This window comes from Chrysochloris asiatica, unplaced genomic scaffold, assembly GCF_000296735.1.
Source record: "Chrysochloris asiatica unplaced genomic scaffold, ChrAsi1.0 scaffold00001, whole genome shotgun sequence".
Lineage (NCBI taxonomy): Eukaryota > Metazoa > Chordata > Mammalia > Afrosoricida > Chrysochloridae > Chrysochloris > Chrysochloris asiatica.
This window is the reverse complement of record NW_006408519.1, coordinates 29,900,398-29,916,127: the sequence shown is the minus strand read 5'-3', so window position 1 is coordinate 29,916,127 and position 15,730 is coordinate 29,900,398. Positions and strand designations below refer to the sequence as shown.

The window sequence follows — 15,730 nt, the reverse complement described above, 5'->3', positions numbered from 1 at the left end:
TTTTGGAGTTTAGGTCTTTGGTCTTTGCCGCTCGTGCTGTAATGCCTACAAATGTTGAACTGGTTTTGCTTTGCTTCCGCTAATAGGAAGTGTTAGTAACTATCATGGTAAGGTAGTTTATTCCATTGATCCGCATTCTAAATAACATGCCACCATTTAGTCATTGTTCATTGTATTCCTGGTTCTGTGCTAAGCATTTTATGTAGACTTTTTCATGTAATTCTCATAGTAAGTTAGAATGTAGGTTTAGTCTTGTTGCAGACATTTTCCTACCATGTCAAATGTTGTAAGTTACATAGCCAGACATCCTTTTCTGGATCTGTTGTAGTAGGCAATGTTCATTTTCTTTGACTACTCAGTTTATTCATGTGCTTCTTCCCTTCTGTATCTCAATATTTATTTGTCTATCAAATATAACCCCCAAAAAAGAATTCCTGTAGTTATTTCCTCACACTCCTGAGTACTGTAAGGTTTTCTAATCCATTAGAACTGCCAAGGTAGCAGCAACACTGTGGTAGTTCATGAATGACAGAGCTTGTTCATAAAGGCTGAAAGGGAGAAAAATATGACATTGATAAAGGGAAATGGTACTTTATCCTTACCATTACTGATTTATTTACCCAGAAATAAGACCTCCAGCAAGATGGATTGACACAGTGGCTATAGCAGTGGGCTCAAACAAAACAATTGTGTGAGGGTGGTGCCGGACTGGGCAGTGTTTTGTTCTGCTGTGCATAGGGTTACTATGAGTTGAAACTGACTCGATGGCACCTAATAATAGTAAAGTATTATAAGACTTTAGCAACTTAAATAGCGCTTAAAAGTCACAGAAGCAGTAAAGTATCTAATTTAAGTTTTTATTGTGGTTTGAGTGATAGTTTAAATGGGAGAACATCAGTTTTACACTTACCGTTTCATTGCAATGATTACAGTCCCCTCCATGCATCATCATTCAACAGTGTTTTCTTCTATTCCCACTGTTTTTTGGTTTTTGTTTTGGCGGGGGCAAGTACACAAAAACACTCAGGAATATATAATAATTTTAACAACCAAAGGGCACATTCTGCAAGCCTTCCTTCTGGCCACCTGCACACAGCCTTTCTCTTTCCATGAGTCTAGAGTCATCAGCTACTCTGTCTCTCCATGTCCTCATCTTTGGTGTCACTGCTCCTCTGGATAGGGTCCCACATTCTGCTTGTGCTCTTCTCCCGTCTAATTATGTTTTGAGACAAAGTGCTGACACCTCTTAGAAAAAATATAAAACCCTATTTTTGTCCCTAGTATATTATAAATTGTAATTTGATCTTAATTTTATTTTCGAATTGTAGCACAGTAGATTATGTGTTGAGCTGCTTACCAGAAGGTCAGCAGTTCTATGATTTATTTTTATTTTTTTTTTTTTGCCTCTTGGATCACCACGAGCTCCATATTTAATGCGTAGTCTAGGAAAGTATCTCACGTTGTTGCTAGCTTCTTAGGTGCCACTAGTGTTTGCTCCTGCAGTCAATTGGCAAATGTTAAAGGACCACTTATATGCCAAGGTTGTCCTGGTGTGGTGCTGTGCGTTAATGCGCTAGACTGCAAAGTCAGTTTGAATTGTAAGGTTGGTGGTTCAAGATCACAAGTCGCTCCTTGGAAACCCTCTAGAGGGTCGCTATGGGTCAGAACCACCTTGACGGCATTTAACAACAAATATGCCAAGTACTAAGCCAGGACTCCTGCTCTTGAATCTCATTGACTAAAGACTCCAACATATATAAGTTGAAGTAAGAACTAAGGCTTGAATCTATCGCCTGAATCACATTATTTGACTTGCTGACCTTCTTGGTGTTTGTTTTGATCCCCTTTAAATATTTGCTTTGTTATTGTTAACAACAGCCACATTGAAATATAGTTCATGTATCATGCAGTGCACATATCTAAAGCAAACAATTCAGTAGCTTTTTGTATATTCCAAGTTGTTCAGTCACCATCACAATTTTAGAACCTTTACATCCCTTCAGAAAGCCTTGTACACTTGAGTTCTCACCCCAATCCCTCTATGTCCCCATCCCTAAGCAACCAGTAACCTATTTTATTTTCTTTTTTAAACTTTTAATTGTGAATTGAGTGAAGGTTTACAGAGCAGATCATGAGTTTTACATTCAACAAACCACACACTTTGCTTCATTACATGGTTACAGTCCCCTCCATGTACCAACAACAGTTAACACCATTTACTGCTATTCGCTTTAACTCTTGGATTCCTCCCTGTTTCCCACTACCTTCATCATCCCTCTGCTAACCTCCTTGTTGTATATTGCCTGCCGTGTCACCCATGTTAACATGTGTCTACCCTCTAGTCCGTGAGTAATTTAATAATTTTACCACCCCTATAACCATCATAGATTGTTTCTTTTATCACGAAAACGGTTTTTTAAACTTTTTACTACATGGGTCTCAGGCAGTGTTTATCCTTCTGTGGATTGACTAATTTCAAATTCAGTCTATCATCCTCCAGTTTCAACTATGTTGTGAGTTGTTTCACAGATTCATCATTATTTTGCAATGTTTTATAGTATTCCACTGTGTATATTTACCAAAGTTTATGTAAGCATTCTCCTATTTATGGGTATTTAGGTTTTCTCCATCTTTTTGACGTGTCTCTTGTAGATAGAATATTGAAAGATTCTGTTTTCTTATCCATTCTACTCTTGATGTCTCTTGACTGGTACATTTAATCTATTTGTATTCAGTGTAATTATCAATATAATTATTCATATCAAAAGATATGAATTGATTGTTGTAATTTTTCCTTGTTTTTTTGTGGTGCTACTGGATTCTTTACATATAATTTTCTTTTTTTTTTAAGTTCTTATTGTAAATTGGATGAAGGTTTACAGACAAGATCATCAACTTTACATTCAACAAATTATATACTTTTTGTCATCTCAGTGATTATGTTCCCATCCCTGTAACAACAATTAGCCCTCCCTTTGGCTCTCCATTTACATCTTATGTTTCACAAATGAACAAAGCAAAAGTATTTGATGTACACTTAAAAAGCAAAAAATATATATTCATTTAAATGTCCAGAGGGCACATTTTGCCTGCCAGCCACCCTGCCCACACACATACAGCCTCTCGCAGTCCATTGGCTTAGAGCCCTAAACTGCTCTGTCTCTCCATGCCACCGTCTCTGCTTTTCTAGGTTAGGACCTCATGCTCCACTTGTGCTCTTCCTTCTTGATGTTCCTGGGATCGTTTGTTCCTGAAATGAAATGTTAAATACTCCCCTCTTTCAGTTATACATCTTCTACAACTACACTTGTGGTAATCACAATTAATCCTGCCAACAACTACTCATAACAGAGTTATAAAACGCTATCATCATCATCCCCCATCCCGTTTCAACACATCCATCTGGAAAAGATGGATGTAGAGTCAGTGGTTCAAACCCACCAGCCACTCCTCAGAAAACCCTGTACAGGATCACTGTGAGTCGGAATCTACTCGATGGCACTTACCAACAATAACACCTCATTTATGTTGTTCTCCCTATATATCTGCTTATTGCTTGGCTAACAATTAACCCATGAAATTCCCTCATCTTTTCCACTTTCCCACAAACTTTTTGAAGCCCTCTTGAATCATTGATTAGTTATTACAGGGTTTCCGAGGCTGGTAGGTTTGAACCACTGACTTACCTGGTCCAGTGCTTATCCTACAGCATCACATTAGGACTCTGAGTGAGGTATACACCATAAAATGGTCAATCATTCAAAATCAAACCCAAGGACAAAACTCAGAAGGGTTGGGAAAGAAGAAGGAATGGCAACAAGAAACAGGGGAGAAGTAGGATCCATGCTGTTACCTTGAGGGGATTACAATCAGGAGAGGAAATGCAGTGTAGGATTTGTTGGCTGTAAAACTGAAGATCTATTCTGTAAACCTTCATTCAATTCACAATAAAGAGTTGTTTTTAAAAAAATAAGGGAATTTCTCCATGAACTTTTTGAAGCCCCCTCATGCTTTGATATTCAGAAACAATCCTAGCTTTGCAAATCAAATGTTAGAAACCTAATGTCAATTTACAAGGATTATCATTTTCTTACAACTTTATGGGTTTATGAAAATAAAAACTGAAAATCGCTAGTCTAGTGTGTTGTTAAGAGCCATTGAGTCAGTTCCAACTCAGAGTGTATATGAGGAGTAGTTAGTAGGTTTGAACTGTGGACCTTATGGTTATACCAGTCCAGTGCTTAACCTGTAGTGCCACACCAGGACTTCCCAGTATAGTGTGTTGTTGTTAAATGCCATCACGTTGGTTCTGACTCACAGTGACCCTGTATAGGGTTTCCTAGGAGCGGCTGGTAGTTAGTAGTCTAGTACTTATCATACAGTGCCACACTAGTATAGTGTGTTAAGTGCAGTCAAGTCAATTCCAACTCATAGTGACCCTGTGTAGGGTTTCCGAGGAGCACCTGGTGAACTTGAACCACCGACCTTGCAGTCCAGCACATTAACCTGCAGCAGTAGTATATAAAATATACTTTCTTGGAATAGACAGTTACTGGAATGGACTAGCTTACACAACAGACAAATATATTGAGCAGATTATTTAACCTATCCATGGGCCTCTGGCCTCAACTGTAAAGTGAATTACTAACAGGTACTTGTATAGCATTTAAATTAGGATTAAATGAGATAATATGCTATACATCTGATATAGTACGCATTCGGGAAATACCTGTTCCTTTTATTAATTGTAAAGCTAGTCTTATTTCAATTATGTCAATACATAAAGAAGTTAGAATCTATTGTAATGGTAATGTTAAATACGTTTTTCATATTAAATTGCATGCTTGTACTAGATATTTGGGCTTAAGTAGGTAAATGGATGGAGGGATTGTTATTTATCATTTTATCGTTATTTCCACAACTTCTTATCCTAAATATTTGGGACCATCTGTGCTTTGGAATTCAGATAATTTTCAGGATTTGCAGTGGTAACAAGCTGCATATATAGTGTATAACATTAATATTTCCTGAGTCATGTAGGGCATATAGTCAAACACATTGATAATTCTTTAGCAGACCACATAAACAATCATACTCGGTGGGGCAATGACCCTAAGTCACCTCCTGCCATTTCAGGTCCTCTGTTGCGGCTAAGTGAGTGTTGGAAACTCTCCCACACCTAACCTGTCAAGGTTTTTGGATAGAGGATTCTGGACCTAAAGTATGCACAAAATGGATTGTAAACCTACTTAACTGTGCCTCAGGACAAGTTCTGGACCCTGACCAATAAAATGATTAAAGGGTTTCCCAGCCTTATAAGTCTTTTCCACTGTGGGTCTTTTGCTACTTTCCAAAGGTAGAAGTGATTTAAAAGTTTTTTGTATAGCACTTGGCATCTTATTTAAAACTACCAACCAGCCTAAAATTGTTTTTTATTCATTTGGTACCTTTTCCCTTTTGGTCAGTGAGAAAACTGAGGTTCATCATAGTTAGGGAACTCACTCAAATTTACATAACTGCTTAAGTAGTAAAGGAAGGAAACTAACTATAGATTCTCAGTTTCCTGGCATTTCTTCAACCTTCCCTTTTGATTTACATCAAAATATCATGTCCTCCTCTTATGGGCATTTGACATTTTTAAGTAGATATTTTCTCCCAAATAGGAAATTATTTGTGATGCACTATTGATAATTTTCCAAATTACATTTTCTGAGATTCTAATGCCTTCTTTTTCCTACCATTCTTTTTGATAATAATTGATATATATCAAGACTAAGAAGTCACTCTCCCTAGATTATCTCCTGTCTTAACAAACATCTGATGGTCAGCCAATTGCCTTTTATCCATTTCCCTTCACTTATCCAGATCTTCTGTTACCTTCAAAAGATTCTACTAAAAACTAGAAATCTTTAGTGATTCAGAAAATGTATTAATTTTTGGATCACTAGAGTTTTCTGATCTTTGGTTCTTGTGTTCCCTGTTAAGACATAAATTTTCCTCCTCTCTTCAGACGAAGGCATGCAATCCACAGTAGTGACTCGACTTCATCCTCTTCTTCTGAAGATGAACAACAATTTGAGAGGCGAAGGAAAAGGAGCCGTAATAGAGCTATCGGCCGGTAAGCACCATACTGATACCTTAAACTAGAGGGTTTTGTTTTCTTAAATAGTAAGAAAGTTGGGCAGTTTAGGAATGTGTATAGTTTGAATTAAATATTACACAACAGGCTAATGTATAAATCAGAGTGTCAGCTTGTTAGAAACACAAGGAAGCTTCAAAAAGTTCATGGAAAAATGGAATGAAAAGATAATGAAGTTTTTCCATCAACTTTTTAAAGCTCCCTCATAGCTACAGTTGAAACTAATAACAGTTTAGAAGATGGGTACATTTTCTCAGGAAACTAGTACATCCAACTAATGCTGGATAAAGTCCACATATATTAACCATCATTTGCTTTTCTCAATAGACATTTGAAATATTTAGGGTGAGGATTATTCCTGTTTTATAGATGTTGGTTGCTGTTAAGTGCTGTTGAGTTGGCTCCAACACATAGCTACCCTACATAGGGTTTCCAAGGAGTAGTCAATGCTGTAGCAACCCTGTAGGACAGTAGAACTGACCCATAGGCTTCCATCTGTAAATGCGTTACAAGAGCAGGCTTCATCTTTCTCCTGCACAGTAACTGGTAGATTTGAATTACCAATCTTGTGGTTAGCAGCCCAATGCATAACCCATTACACCACCAGGGCTCTTAGATATATTAGGATAAATAAAATACATTAATAAAATTTATTTTGTTTCTTTTTCTTCTTTTTTTTTTTTAAATGTGGCTAATAGAAAATTTAAAATTACATTTTTGTGGCTTGAAATTACTTATATTTTTCTGAGCTGTAATGGTACAGTGAGTAAGCATTTGGCTGCTAACTGAAACACCAGCCATTCAAGCCCACCACCTGCTCTGTGGGAGAAAGATGTGACTGTCTACTTTATAGATTGTTGTTGTTGTTAGGTGCCATCGAGTCGGTACCGGCCCATAGTGACCTTATGCATAGCAGAACGAAACACTGCCCGATCCTGAGCCAACCTTTCAGTATTCAATAATTTATAGATTAAAGTCATGAAAACCGTCTGGCTCAGTTCTACTCTGTCAAAGTGTAGGGCCTTTTATGAGTTGGGATCAACTCAACAGTAACAGGTTTGATTTGGGGGTTTAAATAAGCTTAGCGGAGTTATTAATCCTATGGATTTTATGATATGTAGTTATACTTTTGCAAAGAATTATTTAAGAAACACCCATTTGAAAATTTGTCAATGAAATGTTTTCATAGTATAAATTCCTCTTGGAGTTTGGAGCTAAACAAGAATTGTCACTTGTGGTCAACAGGTGTGCTTTCTATTTGTGTTCAGTTACTGTCATTCTTAGGCTTTCTAGCCTCTAACATAACTGATTTTTATTTTCTCACCTCTAAAATGAGCAGATTTGTTCAGGTATATTATGTGAAACCTACAATGCTGGCTTTGAAAGTGATTAGAAAAGTGCTGATGCATTCTTGATTGCCTCAGAGAATGGATGTTGGTCCAGATGCAGATGGATTCGAAATACTTTCCTGAGGGTAGTGTAGCAGAGTTGTTGAAGTCTAAAGACAGCCCAACCTGCTTGGGTTTCAGTCAGGGATTTGCCACTTAATAGCTATGTAGCCTTGGGAAAGTTAGTTTAACCTTTTTGTGCCCCAATTTTTTTAAATAGGGAGAATAGTAGTACCTACCTCTTAAGACTGAGGACTTCATGAATACATATAAAGTGTCTGGTAAAAGACCAACATCTATAATCTAACATGGAATTTGGGGATTGAAGGGAAATTCATGGGTGTGTTTTTAAGATGGTATTTTTCAATAGGTGCCTTCCCCTCAATTTTCGGAAAGAAGAATTAAAAGGAATTTATAAAGATCGAATGAAAATTGGAGCAGGCCTTGCTGATGTCGATCCAATGCAACTAGATTCTTCAGTGAGTACTGTATTTTGAAATAATATGCTTGAACTGTAACATTGTTTGGTATTTTAGTTTAAAGTAAAAAGGAAACCAGTGTGGATTGTTTGGTTTTTCAATCCACTTTAACTTTTTTATAAGATTTTTCCCCCCTTTTTTTTAAAATAATTTTCAGGCCACAACTAAGATAGTACGACTATACAGGTCAGGTATAATTTGTTGGTGATTGATATTTTAATTTTGATTTCACATCTAAGAATGGCAATGTTTCCCTTCTATTACCAGGTGCGATTTGATAGCATTGGTGGCCTGTCTAATCATATAGCAGCTCTAAAAGAAATGGTGGTTTTTCCATTGCTTTACCCAGAAGTCTTTGAAAAATTCAAAATTCAACCTCCAAGGTAATTTGTAGTTTTTATTTTAACCAAAATCTATGCTCTACTACTATTGTATAAAACAATAATGTTTCTCTGTTGAAGTTTTTCAGATATATAATAATTTACAATGTTTCTGCAAGGCTCAAGATGGTGATTTGAATATTTTTTTCCTTATTAATGCTTAACATTCACAGTGGTTTTTAAAAAATCATTCGCTATAGCTTTTCATACATTTAATGAAATTCTTCCCAGATACTCTTCACTATTTTTTCTCCTTTTTTAAATTGTTAAAATCATTTTTCTTTTTTAAAAAATTTTATTTTAACTTTTTATCGTGAATTGAGTAAAGGCTTACAGAGCAGATCAAAAGTTTTACAGCATCAAATCAAGTACTTTGCCTCATTGCGATGATTACAATTCCTCCATGTATTGACAGTTCATCAGTTAACAGCATTTACCTGTATTCACTTTAGCTATTACATTCTTCTGTGCATCTCCTGATATAACCTTCTTATATATTGCCTGTCCTATCACACATATTAACATGTGTCTACCCTTTAGCCTTGAATAATATTTCCTACCCTCTCCCGAATAACCAAGGAGCTCTGGTAGCGTAGTGGTTACGAATTGGGCTGTGAACCACAAGGTTAGCAGTTCAAAACTACCAGCTGCTCTGCAGGAGAAAGATGAGGCTTTCTGCTCCCGTAAAGATTTACAGCCTCGCAAACCTTGTACAGGGTCGCTATGAGTTGGAACCGACTCCACAGTACATAACCACCACCACCACCCCCAATAACCATCATAGATCGTCTTTTATTAAGAAAACCTTAACTTTTTACAACATTGGTCTCAATAATATTTGTCTTTTTGTGATTGACTACTTTCATTCAGCACAGTGTCCTGCAGGTTCTTTCATGTTATGATGTGTTTGCAGAATCACTGTTACTCTTCATTGTTGCATAGCTTTCCATTATGTATGCACCAAAGTTCTGTTTAACCGTTCCTCTGTTGATGGGCATATAGGCTGTCTCCATCTATTTGAAGTGTCTCTTGTAGACAGCATATGGAAGGATTCTGTTTTCTTATCCAGTGTGTTCTCTGTCTCTTGATTGTTGCCTTTAATCCATTTACATCCGGTGTAAATATTGATATGTTTGAATTGATTATTGTCATTTTGCTGTGTGTGGTTTTGTTTTATTTTTGGTGCTGCTGGATTCTTTGTTCCACATAATTTTCTATTCTGAGTTCATTTTGCTTGTGGTTTGGTTTTGTTTTTCATTTTCGTTTCTGTTGTGTTAAGGTTTACTAAATGTTTCTGATTTTCCTGGTTTTTTTTTGTGTGTGTGTGTTTTGTTTTGTGTTTTTTGATATACAGGTATATTAATTTTCAGGGCAAATTACAGGTTATTCTTTACTTTGTTAAATAATTCCCCTGTTTATCTTGAGACTTACTTGACTTCCTTGGCATTTGCAAGTTTTGTATTTACACTGTTTACTCTTTTTGTTTTGATCTCGTAATAAATTGATATGTCCAGTTCCGTTTTCAGTTTTGCTTTAAACACTGTTATATGTGGATTGAGTTCTGGGTAGTGTTTTCATGCATGGTAATCTCAGGTTATTGCCTCTGTTGTTGTTTCTTAGTCCAAAGAACACCCTGTAGCGTTTTTAGTAAAGTTGGTCTGGTCATTACAAATTATGTTAATTTTTGTTTATCAAGAAATGTCCTTAAAAAAAAGAAATGTCCTAATTTTCACTGTTGTATTTGAGGGACAGCTTTGCTGGGTATAGGATTCTTGGTTGGCGATCTTTTTCTTTCAGCGTTTAATCTCTGTCATCCCATTGCCTTCTTGCCTGCATGGTTTCTGCTGAGAAATCGACCTTAGTTTTAGTGGTTCTTTTTCTAAGTAACTTTTTGTTTTTCCCAAGATGTTCGCAGGATTCTTTCATTGTCTTGGTTTTGGTGATTTATTTTGGTGTCTGTCCTATTTGGCATTCGTTCAGCTTCTTGTATGCTTACCGTCTCCTCTTTCATGATGTTAGGGAAGTTTTCTCCCAACAACTCTTCAACAGTTTTCACTGTGCCTTTTATTTTCTCCTCCCATTCTGGATTCTAATTACACATAAGTTATTCCTCTTCATGGTGTTCCATATAGCTCTCAGGCTTTCTTCAGATTTTTTCTTTTTTCTGATTGTCTTCCAGCATACTATTATTGAGAGATTTATCTTCAAGCTTATGAATTTGGACTTCCATTGTTTTGCATCTCTTCCTTTGCCTTGTTAGTGTATTGTCCACTTCTGAGATCTTTGATTAATCTTTTGGATTTCTAATTGCAGGTTTTATATTGTTTCAAATTTTGTATTTATTTTGTCTGTTTGTTCTTATAGTGTTTTCCTGAATTCTTCTAAAGTTTTTTCTGTGTTTTCCTTGCTTTTCTCAATCTTTTTGTTAATCCTTGGAAGGTATCTAAATACCCCCCCCCCTTTTTTTTTTCTTTCTTTTTTTTTTTAATTATATTTCAGTTAGTTCCATGATCCTTTCTTCCACAGAAACATTTTCTGGATCTGCATCTTAATCTTTTGTTTGAGCCATTCTCTCTTGATTCTTCATGTGGGCTGAAATTGTCTGTTGTCTCCAAGGCATTGTGGGCTTATGGTATTTGTATTTAACTGATGATTATGTGTTGATTTGTTCTTAAGCTCTTACCAACTCGTCTGTGTTGTAGTTAGAGAATAGAAGTGTGTGCACCATTCTTAGTTGAGGGTGGTTTTGGCTGGTGTTGATCAAGTAGCTTCGGAGCTGGTACTTGCTCTTGCACAGTGGGTGGAGCTGCAGAGGTTGCAGTTGTGGCTGGGCTCTGGGCACATAAAAAGGAAATAAAAACAAGCCAGCAAACAAAAAACAAAGAATTTAATAACTAAAAAGGGGGAATTGGAGCTATCAAAGAGAACAATACAAGTGAAAATAAAAGGAGTAATTTTTTTAAATGCTTAGAAAAAACCAGGTGAAAAGAAGATCAAAGAGAGTGGTAGTGTAAAAAAGATCAAAGGGGGAAATAAGAAGATGGGAAATGAGAAACAGAAGAAAAGGAGAAACAAAAGTGGCAATAGAAAGTAGTGATGTGATGATGGTATCACAGTACAGTAATGTAATTATGTTGAATAAATATAATGGTAATTCTTTGTTTAACTTTTTGAGGAACCACCAAACTGTTTTTCACCATTTTACAGTTCCACCAGTAATGCGGAGGGTTGCAGGGTTCCCGCATTTCCACATACTGTCACCAATATGTTAATTTACCAACATGTTTCTTCTGTTACTACAGCCTAGTGGGTGTGAAGTGAAATCACATTATAGCTTTGATTTGCATTTCCCTACTGACTAGCAATCTGAAACATCTTTTCATGTGTGCTTATTGGCCTGTATGTCACCTTTGTATTCAAATCCTTAGCCCATTTTAAAATTGTAAAATTTGTCTTTTTGTTTTTGAGTTATACAAGTTCTATTTCTATTCTGGATATTAAATCTTTATCTGATTGCCAAATCTTTTCTCCCATTCTGTAGGTTGCCTTTTCATTTTTATGATAAAGTCCTTTGATACACCAACATTTTCCATTTTGATGTAGTCCAGTTCTATTAGCTTATTTTCAAATGCTAATCCCTGGCTGTCTGTTAGACAACCTTTCTCCAGAATCACCAGTATGGGAATATACATTTACGTAAACATGTGAAATTAGTAAGCTTTTTTTTCTTTTCCATTTTGTAAGCAGTGTACCCCAAATCAGTTACAGTTAAACATTGGTGATCTTTAAGGCGATTCGATCATTTAAAAAGTCACAAAAGAGACTAATGTTAAATAACAGTACTTGCTTCTTTATAGGAATTGTTGGCTATATCTCAACTAATTCTGAGTGATTTTTTAAAAGAAACTGGAAACCCTTGAGAATTATTTCCTCTACATTATTTTCCGTCCTTATAACATATACTACCCCTGATAAGGAGTCCTAGTGGGCCACAGTAGGGTAAGCACTGGCCTGCTAATCACAGTGTTGCCAATTCAAACCCACCAGTCACTCCTTGAAACTCTGTAAAGGGTTGCTAAGAGTCAGAACTGATTTGAGGGCAGTAACAACAGCACCCCTCATAAACGTGGAATTATATGATAGTGTTAATCTACTCTTCATGTGGTATGTTACCTTTCCATTTTAATGTTGTTGTTGTTGTTAAGTACCATGGAGTCAGTTCAGACTCAGTGACCTTGCACCGGGTTTCCGAGGCTGCAAATCTTTACGGGAGCAGAAATCCTCATCTTTCTCCCTTGGAACAGCTGGTGGTTTCTAACTGCTGACCTTGAGGTTAGCAGCCTGATACGTAACCACAACGCTGCCAGAGCTCCTTTTTAGAACATGATAATTGTTTCCTGAAACACATAGCCAGCAACAGTAGAATTAGTTAAATAAATGTGATCCATCCACACTGGAATATTATGCAGCTTCCAGGTAATTCCCAGGCTTTAAGGGTTGCTTAGTGGGTTGGAATGATATCAGTTGCTGTATTTACTTTTCTAGTCACTATTTAGTAGTCCTGGTGTGGTGCTGTAGGCTAAGCATTGGACTGAAAGTTCGGTTTGAACTGCAAGGTTGGCACTTCAAATTCACCAGCCGCTCCTCAGAAACCCTATACAGGGTTGCCATGAGTCAGAATTTGATTAGATGACACTTAACAATTCACTGTTTTGGTGAATTTCTGAAAGTGGTTCTTAGTTTGCTTTTAAGTTTTGTTTAAACATCATACTTTTTAATATAGCGCTAAAATTTATATATTCTTTTTCAGAGGTTGTTTGTTTTATGGTCCTCCCGGAACTGGGAAGACTCTGGTTGCCAGAGCACTTGCCAATGAGTGCAGCCAAGGGAATAAAAGAGCAGCATTTTTCATGAGGAAAGGTGCTGACTGCTTGAGTAAATGGGTTGGGGAGTCTGAAAGACAGCTGCGCTTGCTGTTTGACCAGGTATGATACTAAAACTCACTAATGCAGGTCATTCCATAATCCATGCAGATGTAAGTGTAAGGATTAGAGAAATTTTGCATTTAGTCACTTTTCATACAAACCGCATCAAAAGAATGGATGGACTACAAAACCTTTCTAGATAATTTTTCTTGCTTGCTAACACCGTCCTATAGTGAACAGCTTTATAATAAAAATAATAAATAATTGAATCTACATTCTTTGGCATCTCAAGTCTCATGTCTAGAGAGAGTTGTGGTGTTATATTTAAGAGAGACAGTAGTAGAATATTATATTATGTCTCAGTACACAAGCTGAAGAATAGTTCTGCCGTAGGAAGACTTTCAGTTTAATACCCCAGATTGTATTGACAGAACATTATAAGAGATTATGTTCTAATGTACTGTGACAGGCTCTGGCAAGTGCTTTAAATCTCTTATTGGAACTCACTGATGTTCCTTGTTTTGAATATTTCCAGTTTAAAAAAAAAAAATTATATGCTATTAGAATTTAGTCTGAATCCTTAAAAATGGTTCTTGAATATACATTTATAATTATGAATTATATTCTGATAAACACATTTGATTGTTTGATTGAAAATGGATTAAAGTAGCTTAAGTTAAGTTTATATCTTTGAGGCCCTTTGTGATAACCTGGACTACTGGACCTGCTTTCTAGGCCTATCAGATGCGCCCATCAATTATTTTCTTTGATGAAATTGATGGTCTGGCTCCAGTGCGATCAAGCAGGCAAGATCAAATTCACAGGTAAGCTGGCTTGATGGCACCCGCTGCCTTCATTCCTATATTCTAAGATGTATTTGATGGTGCATGAAAGATAGAATGTTCAGTGGTGAAAGAAACTTCACAAACCATTGGTTTTCTTTTTTTGGTAGTACTCATACCCATTGCCATTCAGTCAGTTGCGACTCATACGGAGCCCTGGAGGCGCCCTGGTTAAGCACTCAGCTGTTAACAGAAAGATGAGTAGTTTGAATATATCATCCACTCAACAGGATAAAAATGTAACAGCTTGCTTCCATAAAGATTTATAGCTTTGGAAATATTACTGATTAATTAATTTTTTTTTAAAAAGAATCCGCTGATCTTGACACTAGCAAGTTCCTGTGGTGGCACTGTGAATTAAATGTTGGGCTGTGAACTGTAAGATCAGCAACTGAAACCCACCAGCTGCTCTGTGGCAGAAAGATAAGGGTCACTGTGAGTCAGAATCAACTGGATGTTAGCTTCCTTTGGACACTAGAAGGGCCTACCAGCAATGGCAGTAGTAGCAATCAGCACCTCTAGTACCTGGAATGGAAAACAATCAAAGACCACAGCAGTCTTATGAGAATGACAAAGGAGCCAATTTCAAAGGGACTCCTACTGGATAAATATGGGATGATTTGAGCAAAAATAATAGTGTCTATGATGGATTAAAATGCATCAGATAAATAAAAATCATATACATTTTTAATGACACTTTTTTTTTTAATCTCACTGGTCACCCTGTTGCTTGGTAAGTCATTGACTTTCTCTCCATAATGCATTGTTTAGAATGTAATTGAAATCCTATTATTTTTATGTATATATTTGGGTGGTGGTTCTTTGACAATGCACACCTAATAAAATATTTTGTAAGTTTTAGATATTTTTTGTCCTATGTGATACTATGGTACAAGAGATATGGTACAAATATATAGCAATCAAGTGGATCTGTTTGTGGTGCTAAACGTCACTTGTTCTTAAGTGCCATCAAGTCAGTTCTGACCCATAGTAACCCTGTATTGGGTTTCCAAGGAGCAGCTGGTGAGCTTGAACTACCGACCTTGCGGGTTCAAATGACCTTGCAGCCTGGCTCATTAATGACAGTGCCACACCAGGATTCCACATGTTCACCTAGGGTGCGATTTTATAGATGTTTCATCCATTGAGCATAGTAAGATGTCCTGAGAAAATTTTTTGATAAAATAAATCTTACCAAAAGAAAAATTATTGCTGAATGGTTTATGCATCATCCATAGAGTTAATCTCTTTTCTCTTGTTTGTTTGTTTTTTTTTTTCCTTTATTTAGTTCTATTGTTTCCACCCTGCTAGCTCTAATGGATGGATTGGACAGCAGAGGAGAAATTGTAGTCATTGGTGCTACCAACAGACTGGATTCTATAGATCCTGCTTTACGAAGGCCTGGTCGCTTTGACAGAGAGTTCCTTTTTAGCTTACCTGATAAAGATGTAAGAATTTAAATTTTGTCTAATTTTTTTTTACAGATTATTTTGCCTTTTAGCATTAGCAAATCTTGATACAGTGCAAGTTTGAAGATTGAATTTTTTTATAATGATTGTATAAAGTGACATTGCACA

The 15,730-nt window shown here is 36.5% G+C and overlaps 1 protein-coding gene across 1 annotated transcript in view; it reads left to right on the top strand.

Moving 5' to 3' along the window:
* Positions 1-15,730, top strand: part of ATAD2 (ATPase family, AAA domain containing 2) — a 74,878-nt gene that overhangs the window by 41,713 nt on the left and 17,435 nt on the right. Inside the window, exons 9-14 of the mRNA XM_006830833.1 lie at positions 6,011-6,118; positions 7,898-8,006; positions 8,274-8,389; positions 13,197-13,371; positions 14,047-14,135; positions 15,442-15,601. Of these exons, the coding sequence (XP_006830896.1) occupies positions 6,011-6,118; positions 7,898-8,006; positions 8,274-8,389; positions 13,197-13,371; positions 14,047-14,135; positions 15,442-15,601 (757 nt within the window). The remainder of the gene's footprint in view (positions 1-6,010; positions 6,119-7,897; positions 8,007-8,273; positions 8,390-13,196; positions 13,372-14,046; positions 14,136-15,441; positions 15,602-15,730) is intronic.